The 26,476-nt window shown below is 38.9% G+C and overlaps 1 protein-coding gene across 1 annotated transcript in view; it reads right to left on the reverse strand.

Annotated features, from left to right (window-relative positions):
* SPATA6 (spermatogenesis associated 6) overlaps positions 1–26,249 on the reverse strand; it is a 35,060-nt gene extending 8,811 nt beyond the window's left edge. The window contains exons 1-10 of the mRNA XM_079314582.1: positions 26,100–26,249; positions 22,308–22,445; positions 20,927–20,975; positions 20,131–20,172; positions 18,663–18,787; positions 14,421–14,501; positions 12,415–12,693; positions 10,707–10,794; positions 9,021–9,061; positions 7,723–7,943 (exon numbers count right to left, since the gene is read on the reverse strand). Coding sequence (XP_079170708.1) covers positions 7,723–7,943; positions 9,021–9,061; positions 10,707–10,794; positions 12,415–12,693; positions 14,421–14,501; positions 18,663–18,787; positions 20,131–20,172; positions 20,927–20,975; positions 22,308–22,445; positions 26,100–26,147 — 1,112 coding nt within the window. The 5' untranslated portion in view covers positions 26,148–26,249. The remainder of the gene's footprint in view (positions 1–7,722; positions 7,944–9,020; positions 9,062–10,706; positions 10,795–12,414; positions 12,694–14,420; positions 14,502–18,662; positions 18,788–20,130; positions 20,173–20,926; positions 20,976–22,307; positions 22,446–26,099) is intronic.
* Positions 26,250–26,476: the final 227 nt, after the last annotated feature.

The following is a 26,476-nucleotide window of genomic DNA, read 5'->3' on the forward strand; positions in this document are numbered from 1 at the left end:
AATCCCCAGTCTGATTGTGCCTGGCTCAGTTCACCGTCACCAAACCTCCAGAAATTTCAATACAGCTAAAAAACTGCCCAGCTCCTTACAAAAAGAACAAAACAAGTACACAGGGAAAGCTTCAGTACCAAACAAGGAGCCTAGCAATGTAAAAATAAATGGAAGCAGAGATTATCCTGAAGGTTGCAGGCAGGGCATACAGCTCTTTGCAATCTTTTGGATGATTCCTTTTATTACCAGAAACAGAGACTGAAATACAACTAGAAACTGACCAGTTTGCTGCTTTTGAGTAATCTTCTATTTTCTTTTATCTAAGCAACATATTTGGACTTACTTATTGTTGCTTGTATTTCCAAAATATCTCTCTTGGTTTTAAACAGCACCAGTATTTTCAGCTTATTTATGAGTTTCTTTAAATCCATTAATCTACTTGAGAATTTTTCTATTTTTCTTCAGGAAAGGGTGCCAAGAAATGACACAATATTGGAAGTATATAACATATAATCTATATGGGGATGTATTTCCACATTTCTAATGATTTTATCATTGTTTATGCTTGGATCACTGCAAGCAGGAATTTTCACCGAGCCGACTACAGCATTGATATTACTGCCCTGAGAATTTTACAATTATTTCCAAATCCAAGAGTATGTTTGGCAAATTCATACTGTACAATTATCTGCATACTAGAATCCAGCAATCTGTTGCATTAAAAGATTTCACATAAAATAAAGCATAATAGTTTGAGAATTTTGTTAGGGGAGAAAAGCATTGCCTTTAAAGAAACAGAAGCCTGAGTCCCTTAAGCAGAAAGGAATATTCATTTCCCTAATGCAGTCAAACCCCATTTGATGTACTGCATTACAATGCATGTGCTTTACCACCTGTGCTTTGAAAAAAACCCAACACTTTCTGTTTTAAAAAGAAGAGAGGTAAGGGAAAGGATCTTCAGTGATACCATCATCTTATGGCTTCCCATTAGAATTTACAACATTTACTGATATTAAAGGACCTCTGAAATGCACATTTAAAAATCTGCATCCTAGATGCAGTAAGAGTGAGTCATTTCCCATCTGACAAATAAAAGATAGAGCCATGAAGTCATGGCATTTTCCCTTATTTATACAGCAGCTGCTGTTCTTCCAACACTCAGGTTGCTTGCTCTGAGAAGTTGGAATAGATTGCCTTTGGGAAATAAATTTTATGAAATTCCTATGTAAGATTTCAGGTCATTGTTATTAATCGTAAATTTACAAATATCCTTGGAGATAAATGTATATGCTTTTGGGAAAAAAAAAGAAAACTCAGCTTGCTATTGTATCAGTTAGAAAATACATGGCTATGTCTGCAAGAAGAAGATTTAAGTACTTAATTCAAGAACTATTAAATTCTTCCTGCAGGTGATTTTATGGATCAATCCACTAGTGTGCGCTGTGGTATAACAAATGTTGGCCCGACCACAAACTTCATTTACCAAAAGAAATAAAAAATCAAAATCTTAAGTATGATTAAAAATGGTATCAGCTTCTTTTTAATTAGCTTTTCTAGTATTTTCATTGTCTAATTTTAGCAACAACTAAAGGGTCTGATCCACGTTTAAAAAATAATGTTAATATTTACCAACCAAAATGCAAACTAAAATGAAATCCTGCCTGAAACACAACAACTACAATCTGAAGTGAAACCTTTTTATGATATTCTAACTCTCCTATTTGAAATACTTTATAAAGCAGGCTTTATTGCACAGCTTCTTGGAGTATAAATAAAGGGATTCCATTTGCCCAAAATCACCAATAACAACTCCTTAAAATGACCAGCTACTTATTTATGTGATTAAGGTGTCACTATCATATTGCAGTGTTCAAAGGAAAGTCATTTCATTTCAATGACTGTTTGTCCTGATAAACGAAATAAACTTCTACAGCTGTATTCTTTGTCATACTTTCAATTTTCCCTGGGACTTGCAAACATTCTGCAGTTACATCAGTTTAAATTGTTTATTGATTCCAATAGATTGTATAAACACTTTGGAAATATAGCTCAGTGACCTAGAAAAAGCCAGATCAATCAGAGAACTTTTCAAGATTAATTTCAAAGATGTTGTGTTGAGTCCGATCAAGGAAACAGAACCATTTTCCCTTGTAATGTGACTAAAAGGCATTTATTTTCTTTTATGAGATAAGGATTTTTTTAAGGTCATACAGACAACATCTACCTTGATGAGAAAAAAAAAAAAAGAAGCCAAACAGACAGTGTAGATTTTGTGCTAAAGATTATTTTCATGTATAATTTTATCCATGAGGATGAAATACTGCATTAGAAATGCAAACAGGATACATCCACCCATGTACTCTACTCAAACAGCAGCTTGCAAACTTGAGAGCTGTAATAAATAGGAATTTTTAAATGTCAGACAATCCAATCATCCACTTGCACATAGCAAAAACATTAATATCACATTTCAGCAGGAGATATTAATACATTTCACATCAGCAGAATTAATGGCAGAGCCTTGTGCAGAGTATTTGCAGTGGCTCTCGTGACCCCTTCCCTGCCTTGGGAACAATTCTGTGCATGTGGCCTCCACCAGAACTCATCAGCTTCAAAGACACAGTCCTCACACTGAGCAAAACCACGTCCAAGGACAAATATCAGAGGAGAGAAATCAACAAAGTCCTGCAGTACCAGATTCACAACTGCAGAGAACGCTGCTGTAATGGGGGGAAGAGGGAGTAAGAACACTTAAAGCTGAGTATAACCTGAAAAAAACATGATCTGCAAGAACTTACATGTGGAACAGGAGAGAGTCTCAACAAAACCTAAAATATTTAACTCTGAAATAAAAAAACCCTCACATATTTTATATCTATGAAGGTATTTATTCAGCATTCCCAGTGGGGAAGGACATTTTAGGGCTTTACTCTCATTTTAGAGGACATGAGGTGGTAATTCAGCAGGATGAACCTGGTTGCAGTGCATACTGCTCTGTAGAGAGGCAAAATAGAAAAGCTGGTGACACTTCAGGGTTTTCTTGGTCTATTTAGTCAAGGTCACAATTTTGGTTTGCTTTTTCTTAAAGGGACTGATGGCTATGATGCAGCTCTGAAGTGTTTTAGAGGCTCTGTTTGTACATAGAAGGCTGAATTGTAATAAAGTTATACCAACACAAACCCCCTATATTCTCACAATGTTGGAAGTGGAGGAGGGTGGCTGCTTTCACAGTGGCAGGATATTACTACAAAGCAGGAACAACCATACACAGACAGGGCCTTAAATCAGAGCACAGAAACCTAAATATTTGGAAACAGAAGCTGACAGCTTAGCTGTGTACCAATTTCCTCTCCCTCTTCAGTAGGACATGAAAAATAAGGTAAAATTTCTCATGCTTTCTATGTAGCTTCTCTTACTTTGAAAAGCCCTGTTTATAGTTGGGCCTTGAAGCACTTCACACGTTCAGTGGTGAGTTTTTAAATTAATAAATGCTTTTCCCCCCACTTCTTTTTATATCCAGCCCTTAAAACTGTGGCAATATACATCATGCAAAAAGTGAAACTTAATGGCAGACAGCTTCCGAAATTTCAATGAAAGTCAATACTCCAGCTGAGCAGTTGCTCCCAAAAGGTTGAAGTCATTGTGGTACTAAATCATTAGTATGTCACAAATTGGCTGCACCTCCTTATGCTCTTTGCAAGATTTTCCATTACCTTCTATCTTCTCTGAATTTATTAATTTATACACAAAATGGCTCTGACAGCAATCAATTTCAAATTTACTTACTGCTGCAGCAAAATCAACCAATGAAGATGACAAATAGTACAGATGTTGGTCAAAAATATGAAACAAGCCGTAGGTATTGCTCCCTTTTGCAGAATGTAGTATGAAATAAATGATTCTCAAGTACTGATTCCAGAAGTTAATATTTAAAGGATGTAAAAGAAGTAAACTTTCCCAAGAGGTGAGACTGGTAAACCCAAAACCTTCCTTCCAAAGTAAATTCCAAAAATCAGAAATAATGACTTTTAAATAGCTAGAAACAGACAGGAAACCTAAGTGCAGCCTTTCCTGAGAGCAAGCTTTATCCTAAGAAGTCTGTAATATTTTTCAGTGTTCTACTTTTTAGCAGAAGTTCTCAAAACTTAAAATATTCTTTCTCACAGATGCAAACTCTGTCTCAGGATGCATTTTAGTCTCTAAAATATCAGGTGAACCACCTGTTTCTGCTTTTTGCTGTGCAATAAAAAAGATCCTGGGATGATCATTTTCAAGATCACTGAAGCCAAAAATTCTAGTAACTGGTGTTTTCAAAGACTTCACATAGGATCTAGTATTTCATTAATATCTATTAGTATCTGTCATTATATCTATCATTACCAATATCTAACTTCATGCTGTTATTTCCCCAGTACTAGGAATACGAGAATATAAAAAGATGGTAGTAAAACAACAGAGGAGTATTACAGAAGGGCATCTGATCCAGACACTTAACCTCTGCCTCACTTCAAAGAGAACTTAGGTTTTTGTTAAATTTTATAGCAGGTAAGATCACATAGCAGCAAAATAACCAGGAGAACATGAAAAAAGCTATCGAACTGCACTTCAATCTGGAAACAAAAGCAGAAGCATGCTATTTCCAGAGCAGGAAAAAGACTCCTTTGATCCCAAATGCATGAGAAGTAGCTTTGCCTCTCACATAACAGAAATAGTCAAATACTCCCATGATTGTTGTAGTCTCTTGAGGAAAGGATTTTTCTTGTGCCAGCACACAGCTCTGTTCAAAGGACTTCTTGACCTTATGGAATCCATCTCACTATTTCTCCTTTTCTTTCTGACAGGTACTTTGCTGCAGGTTTCAGTGCTGCAAGGAAGGCTTAGCTTGTAAGTCCCCAAGAAAAAACCCATTTTCTATGAGTGCATGAGCATGTCTGTGCACCATGAAAGCAAGGACTGGACTCCAATTTTGCTTGCCTGAAGCAGCACTGAAAGGACAGGGTATGAATGCTCTTTCCCAAAGCACCCAGGATGCTCCTCTCTGCACAAAAGAACACTGATCTCTGCACAACCAACTGAACAGCTGTGGGGCACACACTGTGGGCAGGAGCTCGAGGGTCTGCAAGTGCCACAGGTCAGCACAGGAGCTGCAATCAAACCTCACAGAATCATGGAACAGTGAGGGCTGGAAGGGACCTGTGCAGGGTTGTATGGCCACATCACTCTGCTGAGTGTCAGCTTCCAACGTCAGCAAATGCTTTCCTTAGACAATGTACATAATGAAAAATGTAAAAAGAAAGTATGAAAAATCAATATTCAAAACTTGCCTGTCTTGTTCAATAGTAAACCTGTTTACAGTTCTGCTTCTGACTGAAATCCCAGAGGAAAAGGGAAGAGGACTGATTTGTGGTGCCTCTAGCAAGCTCAAAGAAAGGGACTGGAAACTGCCAGGGAGGATACAAAAGGGCTCAAAGGACCTTACACAAGACCCCAATTTCTGTCTCACTGAAAAGTATTGCAGTGGTTTAACAGCCACACAGCAGGGCTCTGGTACTCCCAAGAAGGAAGACAGTCACTTTACACTACTTTTCAAAAAAAGAAAGGGAAAAGAGGGAAATAAAGGTCAGGGTGGGAAGTCAAGTTTCATATTGACTGTAGGTTGACTAGCATTAAAAACAGTAGCCTGGATATGCTAAGCAATTTGTCTTTGTAATTCAAAATCAAATTGAGGAAATAAACACCAAATACTGTGAGATAAGACACCATATTCTTGCAATTACACAACACTGCTTTACTTCCAGTGCCCTGATTTCCTCTGTATTTCTATGATCTGAACAGCAGCGTTTGCATGCATTTCCAAACACTGACCTCTAAACCATGTTTGTCATTCCAAGTATAACTCTCAGTACACAATCAGCTAAAACCATTGTTATCTCAGTAGCATGAAAGAGATCAATTTTTTTAGACTATGCCCTTTATTTCTCATTTTGATTTTTTTTTTCTGATGACAGAAGTAAATGGTTACATATTTTACATAAAGAGATGTTCAGCTCTGAAGAGCTGAGAACATTTGCTTTAATAAGAAGAAAAACCATAATTTCACAAGATCAGAATTCTCTTCTGGAGAGAGGCTTGTAAAGAGAAAAAGCAAGAACATTCAGAAAAGTTCAAGATTAACTGGCAGATGACTAAATTACTATGCATATAACAGCAGCTCACAACATACAACACTTTCCTGCTATCAACAGAAGGTGCCCCGTCAACTCTAAATTAAATGTATATATAATTTAGCCCCAATCCCTCCAAAGGGAGTCCAGCTGAAGAAAGGATAAAAAAGTCACCATGACAATATCTCTTCCCCAGATATGGATAACTAATGCACAAACATTGTCAGAGGAGAGTCAGGAGGCAGACAAGATGACAAAGAAACCTCCTTCAAATCCCAGATACATCCTAATCTCTGTATAACACTTCTCAAGATACACTATTACAGAGAACAACTAACAAACAAGTTTTCAAGCAGAGGAAGATGTTAAAACACCAACTTGATCTTTGTGAGTATTAAAAATTCAGTCCCCACCTGCCATCTGTCATTTTTCTTTTTAAAGAAAAATGAGACAGTTTTTCTGTTTTGGAAACAAGAATTAGGCTGTGTGTAGGCTGTAAAATGCAACCTGCAAGCATTGACTAACTTGGTACCAATGCTAACAGAGTGTGAACTGGTCACCAAAGCACATCTTCAGCACTTAGGACAGGTTATCAGTTTAATCCTTAGTTTCTCCCAATTATTTTATCTATTTGCTTATTCAGGCCTAGCCTTGCACAGTTTTTTTGTTCCCAGAAATCCAAATAGTAACCTGCTACTTGAATGGATAAAAGAAGCACCAAGAAGGTGTTCCACTCAGCAGGAAGCAGGGAATACTCTCCTTGAAGGACTGGAGGGCTTAAGTATGAAACCATCTGTTGCTTTTTTGGCATTTCTTCTATCCCACCCTCATAAGGCACTGAAGCTGGGAAGTTGACCCAAAATATTAACCCAGGGACTGAAATCCACTAAATTAATGGATATTTGAAACTGTCCCCAACCCAGTCCCACTGGGGTCAGTGGAGATAGCTAAGAAAAATAACTGAAATATAGCAATTAATATACACACAATAGCTGCAGAAGTCCACATTTCAACTCATAAAAATCAAAACCAAAATCTTAGGATGTCAACAAAAAAAGATTGGAAAATGACACACTGAGTAGATTAAAGCTAGCCCAAAGCATGTTATGCACACCAGTCACACATCTGAGTACAGAACAGCCACAAGTATGTGCTCCAGAACACCTGTGAGAAGTCAGATGGAAAAAAGGTTTCCCAGTAGCTGCTGTAAAGCTTACTTGCCATTTTTACATATCTGTATTTACATTCCTGAGATTCCAATCACCTCTGAAACAGTGATGACTTATTCACTGCCTGTTGCAGATGGACATTGGCAGCCTAAAATCCAGGGGGTCACTGTTGCAGAGATTTTCACAGCCATGCTACTAGGATTGTAATCATCAAGCAGAGAGGTGATTGCAAACACAGCAAAAGGAAAAGTCAAACAACAACACAGCTGTTGCAGGAAGGTTTTTCAGTCTCTTCAGCCCTCACACCTCCAAACATGCAAACTACATTCATGCAGGCACTGTTACCATCAGCTCATGTTCCTACTTCCAGAATGTCCTGAACAAAACCAGGGCATTACCTTTCTTTCAGAGAAGATCGATTCAGCACAGAACTCGGAGAAGTTCTCCTCAGTGAAGTTCTGCTCAGAGAAGTTCTGCTCAGAGAAGGCTCCTCAGCTGCTGGAGGTGCTGAATGCTCCAAAGAAGCAGCAGAATGGGACTCTCTGCTGGGTGGATCTGGGCTCACATCCCCCTTGCAAATAGAAGAACTGTCCAAGCCTTTCCCACTGGTAGATTTTGCCTGAAAAATACCCCACCAAACTAAAATTTATTACATATATCAAGACGTACAATTTTCATGGTTTTATTTCTCAACTCAAAAGGTTAAAGACTGTATATTCATTCAGGAATATCTGCCTGCTGGGGAAAGAACAAGGACCCTCATTTCATACAAAAATCCAAAGTCTAAAATAAATCATCAAGTTTCAGAGGAATCTGTTGGTTTCATCTTATATGAAACTCTACTGCAACAGCCCTTTTATCAACTGAGTGCACAACTTAAAGGCTTACCCTTCCAAGGAATCTCACAGATTTAGAATAATGCCTGAGAGTCTAAACAACCCATGGAAAAATCCAGAGGCAGCACAATATATTAGACTCACATGGTACACTGAGCTACAGTCCTTGGTAATAAAAGTTTAGTGTTTGAAAAAAGTATGCTTAACATATATATCAAGGTTTATCCTCATAAGTCCCTTTCTCTTCTCCTCCCTATTATCATCAGTGTTCCCAGCCATTAGGCAGTCTAGGAGGGCACACATAACTAAGTGCCTAAACCCACAATTTTTACAGTACTTCAGGAACACAGGCAAAACACAACTAAATGAGGATGTACTGAATAAATTCTCCCACAAAACAACCCTGACAATAATCTTTAGATTCTTTTAATATAGAAAGAAGCAAAAATGTGAAAAAAGGATGTGAAATAACACAACAGTGGCTTCCCAGTTGTACCAGTGCCACCTTCACACAGTTCCAGAATGAAGAACGCTCTCAGAATAACTGGTAAGACAAAATGCAAATGGCCTTTAAAGGCTTCTCTAAGGCCTTGCTTCATTTCCTAATGCCAAGAAAAAGCAAAGTCTCTATATGCAGGCATAAGCATCTCTAAAGAGTGCTAGAGTTTCCTTCTACTGATTGTAAATCATCTGTCAGCAGGCCTTAACTGGGCTACATCAGATTTAAAATGTCCTTTTCCTCACTTTTGATACTACAGTAGAAGTTTCAAAAATACCTCTGCAAGACAATCCAAGAAAGACTGGGAAGCTCAGAGCTTCCCAAAAAAAGTACCTAAGCAAAAACACTTCCAAGTACTCACTTCAGTTTTCTTGGGTCTGTAGCTGTCGAGAGGAGAAGGATCTGGAGAAGGAAAAAAGGTCCCTGACAGAAGAAATCAAAAAGAAATTTACTTTTCCTAAATTCTATGAAATCTTTTAAAATGCATCCTATCTGTCCTCAGGAACAACACTAAAGCAATTTATTATTTTCTCCTCAGTGTATTTCAGGAAATATATCTCCTCAGTATATTTCATGAAATCACCTTCTTTTGCTGAAAACCATGACTTCCCATTGAATGGAATACAGTATTTGCAATAATGAATCTGTAGGCACCATCCACAGACAGAAGTGGCACATTCTGTTACACTATTCATTGCTTAAATCAGTATCAAAACAAGTTCTGCCATTCCCAAGAATTCCCATGTATATTGCTGTACCTTACTAATCCTCTCTGAACAAGTTTCCCTGTGAGCATCTCTCCCTCCTATCACCTCTGCATTCCTTCCCTCACCACTGTCTCACGGGCACAAATACATAGCCCAGGGAAACACATGGAGGAACTCTCAGGCCCATACTGGGATAGGATTTTTTCACCACTATCAATATGCACCTCATCCCTGAAGGACTGACATTAAATCTACTTTCTTGTTCTACCAGCTTTTACTGAACAACCCTCACACTGCAACCCAGGAAAAGCAAAAAGAGACTAAACTGTACTGTCTGCATTAAGATTTCTAATCCTAGGGATCTGTTCTTTTCAGAAGTTACAGTTAAGCCTCAAGACATGGGCAGGTGACCAAAAAATCCTCTGGATATTAATAGTGAGGTAGATTTTGGTCTCCTAAATACTGGCCAGAAACCACCAGCTCATTTTGTAAGTGTGCAATGGTATCAGATGACCTGGTCTGTTCCATTATCCAGCTATCACAGACTGGCAAATCTGTTCCCAAAGGGGATGTGAAACCTTTAAAATCCAGCACCCCGTGCAATGACAAAGAACAAATGTAAAATAACATGTTCATAATGACTTGCTGTATAACAAATTAAAATTAGTGAGGAAATGAAATAAAAATGAGGCAGAGCACACATAAACAAATACTGATGAGACTCATTAAAATCCTCATATTGTAAGACATCTGCAGTAAAATCAAGTTTTAGGGCACTTTCTTAAATTTCTGGTCCCACACTTTTTATTAAACTCTCACTTAGTGATACCAAAGGATGCTGAAGAAAATATTGGAACACATCCTGGATGCTCATTAACAATGATAAGTAACTGATCCACTACTCACAAATACTGCTGCAATAAACATCATTCATTTTTGAAGGAACAGAGCCCCTGAACTTCAAAATAATCAATACTCCAAGACTGATCAACACACTCACAAACCATGGTGCAGATTTTCTCCACCATCCAAGTGAACAATAGAGGTGAAGTGAAACAGAGCACTTATCTGAGCTTTGGAATTTTCTGCTCCTATTTTCATATCATGTAGAACTATGTACCAAGCTTTATGATGTAAAGAATTATTTAAGGGCACCTATTGAAGCAGTAATTTATTCAGCATTCTTCCTCTACCTAGGAAGAACTAACAGCTTTTTCTCCATCACAGACTGACATTTTCATAATAAATAAAAAAGTAAAATAATAATAAAAAGCCCAAAATAAAAGTACTTCCTGCAGAAATAAAAAGCATTCATGAGATATACAGTAGAATATACTGACCAAGGGGTGCCTTGGGCAAGGCTTCAGCTGTGCTTTCATGTGGGGAACACCAGGGATGAAGTTTAGCACCAGGACTTGGTTGTCCAATCTGAGGCAGAAATGTTAAAATGCTGTTAAAATGCTCAGTATCAGATGTATCAACTCCTGTTTTTCCTAGTTTTGTTCATAAGACCACAATTAGTAGCTTCTGAAATATTTTACTTTATTTAAATACTATTTTAGACTATTTTCATAGCACTTGGCTCATGTGCATTATTAGCATCACCATGCATAAATGGAAACAATGCTAGAAAGGTCTAGAAAACTCTGAATATCCTACTGTTCAAAGCAAGGGAAAATACAGAGAGCTTTTCCTTCATCTGTAATGTCAGCAGTCTTTTAAGCAACTATCTCATATTTATTCTAAACAGCTCAGATCTCACCAAGAGAGATCTGAATCTCTTCCTAATTAAAAAATTACATTTAATATAATCCAATTTTCATCTTCATGTAACGCAAACTCTCCAGGCCAAAAGAGTTCTCAGCAGTAAAGATGCCCTAAAAGGAGAATTCTCCATCTAGAAAGGCCATGACAGCCAGGATATGCTGAATTAAGAGACAAGCTTTCTCCTTTTTTGTACAAACATAACCAAGCATTGAAAATCAATAATCAGTGTTAATGATACTATAATTAAACTGTGAACTTCACCTATAGATCAAAAACCAGAAAAATTGAATAAAAGAAGTTAAAAGAAAAATATTTGAGAGAAACAGTAGATTGATGAATGATTAATGACTTATTCAGGCCATTTTGAATTTCTGAAAGGTAGCTATATGTAGAATAAAACTTGGGAAAGAATTTTAAACTTTGACAGTATATGATTAATGAATTAGTACTTATACTAGGTAAAACGATGAGGTAGAAGCAAACTATTTAACCATTAGATTATCAAACTGGTTGTATTAAGTGCCCAGAACTATAGACAAATCATAATGTCACAGAATGACAAATCATAATGGCACAGAATATGAACAATCCCATTTCTGCCCCTACAAATTCAAAGGGATTTTCTAAAACCATATAATTGTTGCAATAAGAAGAAAAAAATAAGAGGGGGGGAAAAAAAAAAAAGTACATGATCCTCCAGGTGGCTGGGATACATAGCCCCTTCATTTTAAAAGTTACACACAATTTTTTAAAATAAGTACCTAATTTCAGGACAATTTTTCATGTATGGCAAAATGTCCTTATGTTATGTCTAAGTCAAAGTGCTTGAGATGTAGCTCTGAGCAAAGGAAGTGTTCCAAAGATCACAGGATGCCAACATAAAAAAAAGCTGAAAGAGAGGAAGTGCAAGTGTTCATGATGTGACTAGACACTCTTTCTTTAAAGTCTTATTCAGGAATTTTTAATACTAATATCAATTACTTCCAAGCTGAATTTATACACCTATTATCCTGTCTAGTGTGCTGGAAGAAAAGGAATGGGGCCTCGGAGAATTTAACCAAGATATTCATGAAAGAATTTGATCTTTGTCTGCTACTAAAGCGGATAAAAGAAATTTTATTTTAGTTAATTTTACATTTAAATCACTCCGTGACAGACTGCTAAGGAGAGGGAAAATTCTTCATCTAAACTAAGAGTTGAATGAAATTCTGGAGCGCTATTTAGTGAAAGAACAACATTTGAAGTGAGCTCATGCTGGCAGCAGGTCGGAGCGATACCAACCCGTCTGATGACGAAGGGAGGTTTGTCAGTGTCTCTCCTGAAGGCGTGGGGGCCCAGGTTGAGGTGGGCCAGCCTCTGCCTGGCCTCCTCCGAGAGCTGGCACATGCGGCGCCGGGTGTACGGGGAGGGCGAGCGCGACTGGGAGGCGATGGTGGGCTGCGCGTAGCTGCGCGCCGCCGAGCCCTGCCCGCCCTGCCCGGCTGCGGCAGGGCTCCTCCCGGCCACCCTGCACTGCATGGCTCCGCTGAGGGGAGAACCAAGCACCCGGCTCCTAGCAGCCTGGAGAGAGGAACAGAAACGATCTGATTGCACAGCCTGTAGGATAAACATCGCAAACTAAGAACTAAGAGATGCCATGGCAGCTGAAGCTCCCCTCACAAAACTATAATCAAACAGCAATTTAAAAATCAACCTGTTTACCATCTTCTCTGAAACCAAAAGAAGGTTAAGCACCTAGTACTACATGCTAGATGTTAACTGTCTGATACTTAATTAGCTTTCTCACACAGTTACTGGAGATTGTAAAAATTAAATTGAGTTTTGTCATAAAGTTTATCATACACAAATTTGAAGCATATTTTCGTCCATTCAAGCTTTTATTTTAAAAGCCTTGCCCTTTAAAATACAAGGCATAAATTAAAACAGGAGCTTATTTAATAGTTTAAATTATATTCATTTAGAGCTGCCTAAGGCTCCAAAAGAAGTGTAACTGCATTCTCTAAAATTTATATTTTTTTTGGATTATGCTGAATTTACTAGTTCTTTATAGTGTAAAGTTTAGTTGAGAAATTCCTATTAGAAATTCCTTTTCAAGCTGGAGCTAGCTGACATTAGTACTAAATCTGAATGCTACATGTACTGTTTTGGATCAGTGGAACCCAGAAATAAAATATCCGGCTTGCCTTCAAGCCTTTCCCTCAACCCCCGTGTGTCTTGTATTGACAGAATTTGAACTCAGAGCAATACTGAGACCACTCCTACCTGATCTCCCACTGGTGCAGATGAGACACAGCATGGACTTGGCCCACACAAAGCTGGACCTAATTCTCTAAGACTAATCTCAGCTTCATCAGAAGCAGGCAGTGCTGCTCCTGGCTTACACCAGTTGTGAAACTGGGTCTTCACTGCAACATAGGCAAATCTGAGCTGCCATTCATAGATAGTTTTAGGAACAGTTTAAATTTTAAATCAAATTCCCCTTATTCAAGTCACCTTCACTGAAGTGACTTTTTTGACAATTTTCACTGATTTTTAATTCTTTTTCTATCTCGATACATTTCATTTGCTAAATTTGGAAGAAGCTTTTCATTGAAGTCATTAGCAATGCCACCAACAGGTCAAAGTCATCTAAGTGTCTTTGCACACAAGCCTTCCTGACAACCATTCCCTTTCAATGCTGCTGCACCATTTTTCAATAGTACAGCAAAAAAGGGATGTAAGAGTAACTTTACATGGCAGCTTGGGCCAGAAATCCAAACCAAAATTCCAAGTGAAGAGTGCTACTTCACCTTTAACTTTACTTGCTGCAAAAGCAGCATTTCCAGATTAATACAAGTGATAGCCTTTTCAACAAAAATTTGCATTTTCATTACTGTCAGTGATACAGTTATGAAAAACAATTAAATTAATTGGTTTGGTTTAATAATGTACCTTCTCTAACTTCACCTAGTTTCCACTGTCCTTAATTTTAAGTGTCAGTAACAAATGGTGAAAGGCATCTTCCCATGTACAAATACACCAGGGACTGACACTTCAGCTGATCACAGAACACAGCAGCTGATAATTGTTTCAGATTCAAGGAACTCTCAGCATCTACTGTCATGCACCAAACCCACTCTTTACTCATACTTGATTAAAAATTTAATCAAGTTGTCAAGCACCCATGATACCTGCTTTAACCACAAGAAAAGAATGAGGAAAGTTTGAAGTGAGCAGCACATGCAAAAATTGGAAGCAAGGCTATCAATATTAAATCTAGAAATTGCAAACAATTAAATTGTGCTAACCTGTATGTGACTCCTTCCTAAGCTTAACAGACTGTCTGAAATAATGGAGATTGTAGAAAATCTCAATTTTGGTGCAATTCCCTAGAAGAGAGACAATAATTGAACATCAAGCTCCAACTCAAGATAAAGGGTATCAAAGAGATAAATGTCACCTAATGTAACAAACCATTCCTAATTTTCAGCCATTTCCTTTGTTAATTTCAGCCTTTAATAAAGATAATTAGAAAAGACAGAACAGCAATGGTAAATGTCAAGATGCTAACATTTGCATTTCTGACAATTCAATTACAGATGATTACACTGCCTTTGTACAACAATTAAGGTCTGACTTTTATTTTAATACTTTTTTTTTGTCAAAAGCACTTTTAAAGATTTTCCATGCCATGCTATATGGCATCAATAAAAATTTCAGTCATGCTCTAGAAGTTTTATTAATGCTAACTTGGTAAACTTGTTTGAGAACAGTCTCAGTAGTGCCATCTCTTCTGTAAAAACATTTTGTTTAATCAGTCAATCACACTGAAATAACTATTTCTTTGTAAAAGTCTAAGAATACCTTCATTCTGTAATCTTAGGAATATTCTGGTTTCTGTGGATGCCTCCCTTGTTCCATAACCATGTTCCATCCCCTCCTGCCCATGGGGCAGCCCTAGTTTGTGCCACTTGGCATCAGTGGGGTCCAACTGGGCCTCCTGGTCAAGCACAGCACACACACAGTAATGGCCAGCAGGTCCCTCTCTTTTTACATGATTAGCACCTCCTGTTCCTGTTCCACAATACCTCAGAAAATTGCTGCCTTTCTATCCACTGAGCATCAGCCAATGCATTCAAAATTTACTAGGAGTAAAGGATAGGGATTACAACACACAGGCATCATTTGCCAAAGAGCAGCATTCAAAAAGGCATAAAAGAACTAAATGCCACATATTCTATAAACAAATGACAATCATCTATGTGCATCTTATACAGCTCTGCAGAATCCAAGTGAGAATCAAGTGCCCCCAAAATTTCCACCCCCTCTTCTTCAACATGGACATAATTTGCTGCCTGAGGCATCTCAGTGCACAGGCATTTGTGCATATGAACACAAAAAATCACTGAGACATGAAAAGGAGCTGGGTCTGTTTGTGACTCTATTCCATATCTACAAGAATTAGCAGGAACTTCATGAGTGAAGTCTATTGATGAACCAAACTATTCTCTACTACCTGCCTAAACACTGATTTCCCATTAGGGAACATGATCTGGCCCCAGGATAGATTATGTAAATCAAATGATAAAAAAGCCAAGAAAGCTCAGTCACAGCAATTAACAGAGTCCAGGATTCAATCAAGTCAAGTTATGGCATATAAAAGAGGTTTTAAGCCTGATCATCTTTAATCAACTCGTTTTTATTACTAATGAATTGTCAAGTGCTATCAACAATAAAAAAGGATACATCAGAATTAGTAAGTCTACTATAAAAATTCAACAACAGAGCACCTACTGCTCTTACAGAGACTGGAAATGATTACAAAATTGTTAAGTGTTCATCCCTAAAAAATGACACAAACTATGGTTTCTTCAGAGAAATAGTCTGTGGAGAGGGAACATGGGATGGCATTTGAATGTACAGCCATGGATATGTCAAAAGCAACTCACAGGGCAAAGCCATCAGAGGATTTGCTCTGTTTTCTGCAGTTCCCAAATCAGGGATTGCTGTAGGATATTCAACATAGAATTATGTAAAGACCATCATATAGCCCCAAACACATCTGTAAATGAAAATACAGCTGGAAAGTTTTTGGGATCTCCTATTCTGCTTCTGGCTTAGCGGTGTCTGCAGCCCTGAGCAGTTCTGCACCAATCATTAAACAGAAGGGGCATAATATCAAATTGATCACAGAAAAAGTATAAAGGTGGTTTATATTTAGAAGAATACAAGTCTAATATGTGCTTTTGACTGTAAGGAACACAAGTACAACTCTAGTTCAAAAAAGTATCTATGAATATAACAGAAGGCCTTATGCTGGCCTGTTAATGAAAGATAGAGTAACTAAAAAGAAACTGTTTTAAGTAATGTGGCAAATACTGCACAAAGGTGGGGAATGGAGATAAGAACATCTATAAAAAATCCCTACCACAGTCCAGGCATAAACATATTCTGAAAGGCAAAGGTTGCATAGAAATGCAGAAGAACCAGCAAGAGCCTCAGCTGGGTAATACTGGACCAGGAGAGATAACTCCAGGCATGTCTTGTATGCACACTGAGTTTGTAAACCTCAGAAGACATTTAGCCAAGGACATTATCAGCTAAGTGCCAGATTTCTGGAGGAGTTCTGATCCTCTCAACTTGGGATTCCTTCCAACTGGCAGATTAGCAGTGTTAATCAGACACTGCTTGTCACTGCCTATCTGAACTCCACAACCGTAACTTTACTGTTGCTACCTTTATTTTTTAAATAAAAGACAAATTTATTGGGAATCAAAGTGCCACTGAAGCACAGCTGCCATTCAAAAATACTCAACATCTCAGCTGGCTATAAATAAGTTTCCATGTGGGAAGAACATGGCTTCAGTAGCACAGGAATAATGTGAGGGTTCTCACGACCTTGTTTAACACTTCCTTTAGCTTAGCATTCTCATCCAGCGCTTCGTGCTGACAGACTCAGCAAGAGACACTTGCCAGCAAAGCCCAGGGAACACTGGGAGATGGAGGCACTGGAGACTGCATTTCTACTGGAGGTAAAAATCCTTTCCTAGTTATTCCATTTGGCAAGCAAGGAGAGGAACAAGGAGTTCCTTTTGGGAGCCTCCCTCCAGTGCCATCAAACACAGCTTCTGCATTATTCCTGAAATGGGGGTCACTATGCCAAAATCCTCTCTTAAACTGTACTTTCAAGCTATGGAGATGGAACAGAGCAACAAAGGCTTCTGCAGTCCCTGTTCCAGGGCAGAGATGAATTTTGTTTATGCTGCTTCCAAGGACATGGAAGTATGTCTGTGTCTTACAGCAATCAACTTTTTAAAGCTACTACAATGTCATCATTCATCAGCTACACATCCAAATTACTCTAACCACATTTTCTCACAGCTCACCAATGATGGCACCTTCTCTTTATTAGAAAATACATAATTTTTTTTTAAAGAACTGTTTGACAAAACCCATCAAACTCCTCTAGCAGCTCTGCTTCTATGAAGACTCACTATATACTGCTTACAAAAAAATCTAAAAACATTTAGCTAATACCATTTCATTTGCTCCTAACTGCCTATTCTTTCTCAACACCAGGAATGTAGCTATTCTATGAGCAGTATGAAAGCAAAACAGTCCCACCCCATCTCTTAAGGCACACCACGATGCATGGGATGAGCCATATCAAAGAGACACTAGAGCCAAAAAATAATGGTTGTCTTTGCAGGGACAGTTTAGGCTACTGCAGAATCAGATATTTTGTAGCACAAAATCACAACTTTAATTCATTCAAATGTAACACAGCATTAGACACCAAATTAGCACTTCTAATTGCAAGTGTCTGGGCAGTTTCTAGGTTGCCCTTTCAGGGTAAAGATTACACCAGCTAAAAAAACTCAAGGCACTTTAATCAGCATTTCCCACCTCCCATGTGCTTTTAGTCCAACCACAATGGACAGGGTAATTGAGTTCTTATCCAAATGTCCTGCCAATCCAGCAGCACAACTCCACAATAACCTCAAAACACATCATCACCATCCTCCTTAAGTGCCTTCCTAATTCTGCTAACAATTAAGATTCAACAGTCAAACTTCATGAAAGGGCAATGTGGAATGAATTCATTTTCATTTAATATGTACTTGAGCCCTTATCTCCAGAAAATTAGCATTAATTCATTGCACTCATTCTGCCAATTAGCTGTTGTTCCAAAATGCTAGGGAGAGGGACCAAGGAGGAGGGTTACATGGCTTCTGTTGAGAACCATGAAGTCAATATGACATCTGCACCCCTTCAGCCACCAGCTGCATCACAGATTAATCTGAATGGAGACATGTCACGGTGCCACACCGCAAACCAAGTGGAAACTAACTTTTCCACATTAAATAATTTCTTGCAGCATTTTGAAAAAAGATTATACTTTCCCCGAAGTTCAACTGTGGATTTGTACATTCAACACCTTAAAATGGCAAAATCTGTCAGAAGTAATCGCTTTTCATTTGAAGCAGTTCAAGGGGTTTCTTCAGTGAAGCAGACTGTGTCATAAATACAATCCACAGACATTCACTCACTGTGAAAGACGGGGACCTCTTCATTAAAATCTCACGCTCCAAACCACGGCGCCCATGGGCAAGCTTAGGGTCAGGGAACAGGAAATCTCTTGTATTTTCTTCATATGTAGCTAGAACTTTTCCCACTAAAAAGAAAATACATACTTTAATTGGAAAATAGACAAAGCCACCCAGCACAGGCACCACACACAGAGCCATGGTGAAACCAGGATAAATTTTGCTCTTTACAAATTAACAGCATGGCTCTAAAACTCCTATAGCACTAGGACATAACCACACCAAGTTAAATCAGCAGCAAAAATGTGCAGAATCTACTATGAAACTATGTTTCAATGTTACTGGAAAAAAAATTAAAGAAGATTGTGTAAACTGTTCTGTAACAGGCACATGAAAGGTTTTCTTCAGGTAACTTTTCAGTACTTTTCTTCTTTCTTTCTCTTCTGTGCCACAGAAAAAACAGTGTTTTTTTAACAGCAGCCAATCCCTTATGAAAAACTACCATTCCATACTACAGAACAGTAATGGTAGCAGCAAGAAACACAAGCAACAGCAAAATAATTATTTTAAGATTTTCTCAATACCCTGGCTTGCTACTTCTAAAAAAATATGGTTTTCTTTAGAGGTAAACCCTTGAATGTATATTGTAAAAAAATGTAACTTGTGCTATTGCAGTCATCTTACTAGCTTATGTTGGGCTGTATCACACTCATTTCTGAGCCCTGAAAAATAAATTCCTTAGGAAAGATCCTTTACCTTCCCACCAAAAAAATCCCCATTCACTACATTTCTTCAAGTAAACAGCCTGGTGAGTCACCTGAGAGAAGCAGTAGTTTCCTTGAAAGTACTAAGGACAAGTGAGAGAGAGTGCTTTTAATACCACAGTTTCCAAATGAGTCCTCTTTAAAACTTGACTTTATTTCCAATAAAATGCAGATTTACATTATTCATGGGAACACTTGAATTTCATTAAAATAGATTTTTATAATCACACAAACCAATAACAGAAGTATGACAAATCGCTATTTATTATCTTCACACATCCCTAGAGACCTGTAATACTTATAGTGAGGATAAGAGTTTTCCCAATGGTCACCATTAAAATGGAAGGAAAAAAAGTGTCACTCTGAGAACAAGATTATGCACTCTGAAATTTCACAGACAGCCTCTCTGCAAGTGAATTGTGATGCAGTTAATAATTATGCACTGGATGATTTCAGTTTATTTTCCATTTTTAAAATATTATCATTTTCCTAAGCCTGAGCAGGATACATTTAAATATTCAGTTATTATTCTCTTTCAAGAATGAGATCCTCTTGATCTATTAACATTTTCTATTCAGAGAACTATTTGTTAAAGGGCTTTCCATGTTGTTTGTGTGTTGGAAAAAGTGATTGTGCTATAACGGGCAATGTCCTCCTGGAAATTCACCTACTAAACTGTATAATTTAGGAAAAGATGGATACAATACCTGGAGGAACGAGCTGTATTAGTTCAAGTACTGCTGTGTCAACTAGAAGGGAAAAAAGTTTTCTCATGAGTTAAAAAAAAGACCTAAAATGAAACTTCCTATAGTCAAACCCCAAGAAAAATGGAACACTGATTTAAGCTTCACACTGTACATTGCTGCCCTATTTCCACCACACCAATAATAGGATAAAATTAAGTACAGCTTGCATATTTATCATAGATGGACACAATGGCATTAGCAGGGTACAAATGACAACACTAAATTTGACTTAGAATTTGGTAAGTTCTATCTTCTGCCAAGTTTGTCCTCTCTTAAAGATTATGCAAGCTTTGCCTCCTTTATGTAACTCCCATGATAACTTTAGATAACTCCCATGTGAGGGTGCATATACCTGCAGTTTGAATTTGGGTCAATGTTTTCTCACCACAATTCATCATACACATATAGCAAGATATAATTTTCTTATAAATGAAAATAATAATTTTACAAAAATTGGAGGTTTATCCTTCTATAATTTGAAAATTAATCAAATAAACAATCATATAAAAGAACCCACTACCAGATAATCACTTATGACTTTTTACCCTTTTCCTGTTCTAAAGCTTGTAACACACATTTCTAGGGATGTTTTGTTAGATAATGGACGTTACTCACTAGTTTTTCAGAGAACAGGCTCTGACAGAAAAACTATCACATACTTGAAATCTCCAAAATATCTTTAGAGCCCATATTTGCATGGCATTAATGGATACTACATAGTATACAAAACAATAGTATACAAAAAACCAGAACGTACACTCCAGTAACTTCGCAAGGTCTCCAGGATCAACTATATTAGCAAATTCCTGAAAAAGAATAATAATAACAATAATAATAACAACAACAACAGTAATGATAACAGCAGCACAGTCAAAGTATTCAGAAGGACCTCTGGGGAAAGAGAACCCCATAAATCAATGCTCTTCCTTGCCAGGATGTTTGTCAAGAGTCCTATCCACACTGGAAAAAGAAAGGATACTAAAATTATCATTTGGAAAGTGATCAAATTAATTGAAAGCCAGCAGTTCTTGTTATATACTTTCTATCCATACAGAGTTCTCCCTGTATGTAAACAACAGAAAGCATTTATTCTACGAGTTGAAGATGTAAAAGTAAGTACTGCTAAAGAAAATTTCAAGAGAGAAACATAAATTGCTGGACGTACTACAATTCGGACAGATCAATGTTCTCTAATTTATTAGTAATGCTTTAAGTTTCATTTTCACAGAGGTGACTTTGCAGTCTCCCATTCAGGTTGTTTTTTTAACCTGAATCCTGTGTGAATAGATGGCAAGGAGTAGGGAAGGATGTTGCATTGGATAGAAGTCCCCTATATTACACTGAAAACAACATTCAGTACATTCCTCATAAGAAGTTTGTGTTATGTTTGCCTTTAGAGAATGATGGTCTTTTCTGCTCTTCACAGATAATGAAATTATCACTGTTTCTTATCCACTTCACCAGAGCATCACTCTGAACAAGTTTACTCAGCCTGGCTTTTAAAGTGCTGGGGAATGCTTAAAGGAAAAGAACTAGAAAGGGCAAAGTATTATTATTCATAGGTAGTGAAGAAGCCAGATCATATCTGTAAGATACTGTGTTTCATTATCCCTGTGGTACTAATAATGAAGCTAGTAGGGACTCAGAATATGTGATAAACAACAATAAATTACAGTGCCAGAGTACCAATATGGGAATTCTGGTGACAAACCATGGAAAAAGTATCTCAAAGGGAGTAAGATGTCACCAAAAAGGCTTGAGCTGCTATTTTATCCTTCTACTAAATTAAGTTGCCTCTCTTATATTGTACAGTCTCTGTTCTTCACCTTGCCATAATTATTAGAACAAAAACATTCAGTCCCCTGTAAGCCAGGAAAACAGACACTGAGGAAGGACAGTTCACAAAAGAATCAACACACACCAAAAAAGTCACATCATTAGAATCTTCAATACCTATAATTCTTGAGTCCCCATATGGATAATACAGATACATCCCTCCTCTGTGCTGAAGAGAAGCAGGAGTTAAAATACTGCTCCGTTCTCAGTGTGATTATTTGTGCTCATGGGTTTAGCAGACAATTTTTGTGACATTTGTGATGGGGTTTATTTGGGTTGTATCAGCCCTTGACATATCTTACCTTTTCAAACACTAGTCTTTCTTGGAAGAAGAGTGGGAACACTGCAGGGACACATTCAGTTTTGCCATACTGCCCAAGTACAAAAACATTGAGATAAAGCTCCTGTTTGTCTTTCAGCAGCACTCCAGGACAAGTGATCTGTAGAGTAACACACTCATTAAACAAACTGAACTTTAGCTAGACAAGTAATGGCTGGTTTCAAGATAAAAATGAAACAGTCAGGACTGAACTGGTTGATTTGTGTGAGTCAGGATATAACAGTAGCAGAACAAAAAAAAAAAAATCTTCTCTGAAGGAACTCTATTTGTACAGACTGGCCAGGAAAAAGAATTACCCATTTAAAACAATCAGGACCAAATTATTTTTGCTTAAGTAAACACACCCCATTGCCTTCAACCAAAACTGAAACCCAAGGCCAGGTTAACACAGTTAAAGGCATGCACTGACTGTGTAAGGCATAATCACCTTCTGCATCAAGACTCACACAGAATGAAGTCTACATGATGCCAACACACTAAACCCTACCCAAACTTCAGCCTAACTGCAGAATGAAGCTGGTAAATTTACGTGCTTAGATATCCACACTCTGTCCACCCAGCAAAAAGGGCAACTTTATTTGCAAATTTTCTGTAATTGAGAAAAAACAACGGATGCTCCATCACTACCAGACAAATTTCTTACTTTGGGAAGTTTGGCCATATTTAAACTCAAAGCAGGGAAGGCTTCTTGCTAGGCTGCCACATGCTGCCACAAATCTCTCAATTTTCTCTGCACAATTCTTAAATTAAGAAGTCAGTCTGTTCTTAAAGCTCTGATTGTAAGAATGTACATAACTCATTGCAAAACTATTTGCTATTTTCTCCAAGTCATGTTTCACTGACAGAGAATTGACACCTTTCACTTAAGGTACCGTGCTCATTTTTTATGTCAATATTAGAAATATGAGGTTGTCTCTTTCAACATAAGGTTTCTGGAGAAAGTGTTCAGCCTTTCAATTGCCAGGTAGAAAGAGAAAGGAGGAGAGTGATGGGAATTAAAATAAGTGGTTTGGTTACAGTCTCCTATTCTCAAGTGAACACTTTACTTAAGAAATCCTAGCCAGATTTAAAAGAAAACTACATAACCAGCAGGAAAAAAGGTGGAAGAACTAAAAGAAAACAATGTGTGATAGATCACTGCAGATAAAATATAATGTAAAAAATAGTTCTTCTACTTGTAAATATCTGAGAAGAAAAAGAAAGTTTCCTCTCCATGTAAAGGAAGACTTAAAATCTACAAGGAAAGTGTCAGAATAATGGATATTCCAATTGAAACAGTCTGTCAGGCATTAAACAGCTTGCATGACACTCATGCAGTTGCAAGTGTGAACAGGAGTGAGAGAGATAGATTTCATTCATACAAGGAAAGATCCCCCAAATTACACACTACATGTCGTATCAGCTTTACTTTTCACTTTTGTCTTCGACATTTTTGTAGAATTTTTAGCTGGAGTTTTGTGTCTTTCACCTTAGAGAAGGGAGCCAATGTTTGCCTATTTATTGAGATGAAAAGGAAGAGATCTGAAGATGCTGGAATGGGCACATCTGCCAACAACAGGTACCATTTTTTCTGGCTATCCAGTAAAAAGAAAAAATTCTTACAAATGAGCATGTGGGCCAAGACAGCACATATGGAAACTTGTGATTCTACAACCCTGGACATACTGCACAATTCATTACCTGGGCTGGAACACCAAATCTGTGTAGCCATGTAGTTTTACAGCAGTTCCAAAAACGAATGACATGGGCATATCTGCAGTTCATGACACCTATTCTGTAACATGCAGAGCTGCATCATAACACTTGGGAGACAAACTGCAGCTCTTAGCTGACTGCAGACTGCTCCAGCAGGATGAGGGACTATTTTAAAGACGGTAATAGTGTTATCTATGGATCAGCTAAGGAGGCAGGATATCAGTGCTGCAATTAACTGACCTCATAAGCAACCCCAAGGACCATGAGAAATTTCTAGGACAATGTCATCCTGGACATCTCTGCTAAAAGTACCCAGGAGGATGGAAAATGTGTACCAGCCCCACTGCTGGGACATCGCAAACAGCCATAAAGAAATCACTGAAGGAAAAGGGCAGAATTCTACTGATCTTAACACTCTGGAGCACTTATTACACACAGTCCATGGCAGGATGAACCAAACTAAAAAATTACTTAAGTCTTTAAGTAAGGCCTTCCATTTGAGAAGAGAAACGAAGAAAACTACCAGCAAGACAAACCAAAGAGCTGGTGGACTCAGATCAGAGATGATCTTGGAATTTCATTAAGTCAAAAGGAGCAAAACCCATCTGTATCCTACAGCAAGGGAAAAACAAAGAGGGCAGAACTTCTGACACAACTGGACAGACTTCAAAGAGGGTGGAGAAATATGCAGAACACTGTAAAAAGGGCAGGAAAATAGATCAGAAATTTGGAGAACACTTTGGTCCCAAATAAAGCAAACAAAGAGAGAATTAATGGATACAGCATAAATCAGCCAAGATATGAAAACTAAATCTATGTCCCAAACACAACTGAATATTTCGCCTTGGTTTTAATAAAATTTAACACAGGAGAAAAAGACAACTCGAAAAAATATTCCTCTCTGTATACTGGCATTCATGTCTTTCAACATTTTTAATGACCCTAACTCATATTAAGATATATGGGATGAAAATTAGACTTTTTTTTTCCTTACATCATCCCTTTGGAATGTAGGGTTCAATTCTGACTCATCAATGGAAATTCAAAGCGGAAGAGTAGCTCCCATCCCTAAGATGGTTAGAATGCTGGTGAGTCCATCAAACAAAATACTACCGAAAATACCAGGTTGCTTTAGCTGATAAAGATGAACTGGGAAATGAAAGAACTGCTGCCTAAAAAACCCACAGCTCTGCTCCAGAGCAGCCACTCAGGTTTGGGAACAGTAGCCAAGCAACCAGGAATACCTGGGCAATTTCCCACATACACTTCCCGGATCTGCACTCGGGTTTTGTGGATGGCATCTCGTGTTTTCCTCCCAGCAGCAGGGACTCTTATGTACATGGCAGTGCTTGTTCTGGATTACAGGACGGGGGAATGAAACCAGTAACTCCAGGGTAACACTGCCTAACACAGCCACTTCTGCAAAGTTTTCAGGATAATGATACGGCTCCTTGCTGCGCTGCCAGCTTGCATATAAGCAGAGAACTGTGAAGTGCAAAGAGTGCAATCCTAACATGATTAATGTCAAAACTTTCCACGTTGACACTTCCTGACTCCAGTCCCCACGGTGTAACACCCAGGAATTCAGCGCCACATCCTGCCCCTCGCAGGCCGCATTTGCCATGAACAAGGCACTCTTTCCTGGGACTTGGTTTTGGATTTTTTTTTTTTTTTCCCACTAGAGTGTTTCTCCCTACAGAACCCTATAGCTTCTCAAGAATGTGTTTTAAAAAACACATTTTCCACAGGAAAATGAGAACTGTGAAGCGGAAAGGCGGGGGGGCACAGGGACAAACACTCCCCAACTTTTCCAAAGAACACGGGAGGCGCGGAGCGCACGGCTGCTGCCAGCACCGCGGCGGGGGCGCAGGCCCGGCTGCCGGAGAATGCCCACACACCGGGCACGGAGCGCGGCCCGGCTCGGCAGCAGGGCCCGGAGCTGCCCCGGAAGATCCGCGGCCGGCAGAGGAAAGCGGGGCGGGAAGCGGTGCCGGAAGAGCCAAGCGCGGCTGTGCTGGGCCCGGCTGGGGCGGGCGGGGAGCGCGGCCCGGGCACTCACCGAGCGGAGCTCCAGCTGCAGGCCGCAGCGCAGCGCTTTCCGCGGCATGGGCGGGCGGGCAGCGCGGCCTCACGGCTCCGGGCCGCTGCGGTTCGGCGACGCCGTTGTCACGGTAACCGGGGCGCGTCCGGCCCGCGGCCGCCGCTCCGCTCCGCCCTCCGCGGGGCGCTTCCCCTCCGTCCCTCCGTCCCTCCGGGCCCGCCCCGCGCCGCCGCCATCGCGGGGGCCGCGCTGCTCCTGCCCACCCGCGTCCCCACAGCGCCCGTGTCCCCACAGCGCCCGTGTCCCCTTCCTGTTCTCCGCCCGGCCTCCTGCCCTCCCAGAATCAGGGGAAGATCTCTGAGATCGCCGCCCAGCCTATGGCCCAACAGCGCTGT

Source organism: Erithacus rubecula, assembly GCF_903797595.1.
Source record: "Erithacus rubecula genome assembly, chromosome: 10".
Taxonomy (NCBI): domain Eukaryota; kingdom Metazoa; phylum Chordata; class Aves; order Passeriformes; family Muscicapidae; genus Erithacus; species Erithacus rubecula.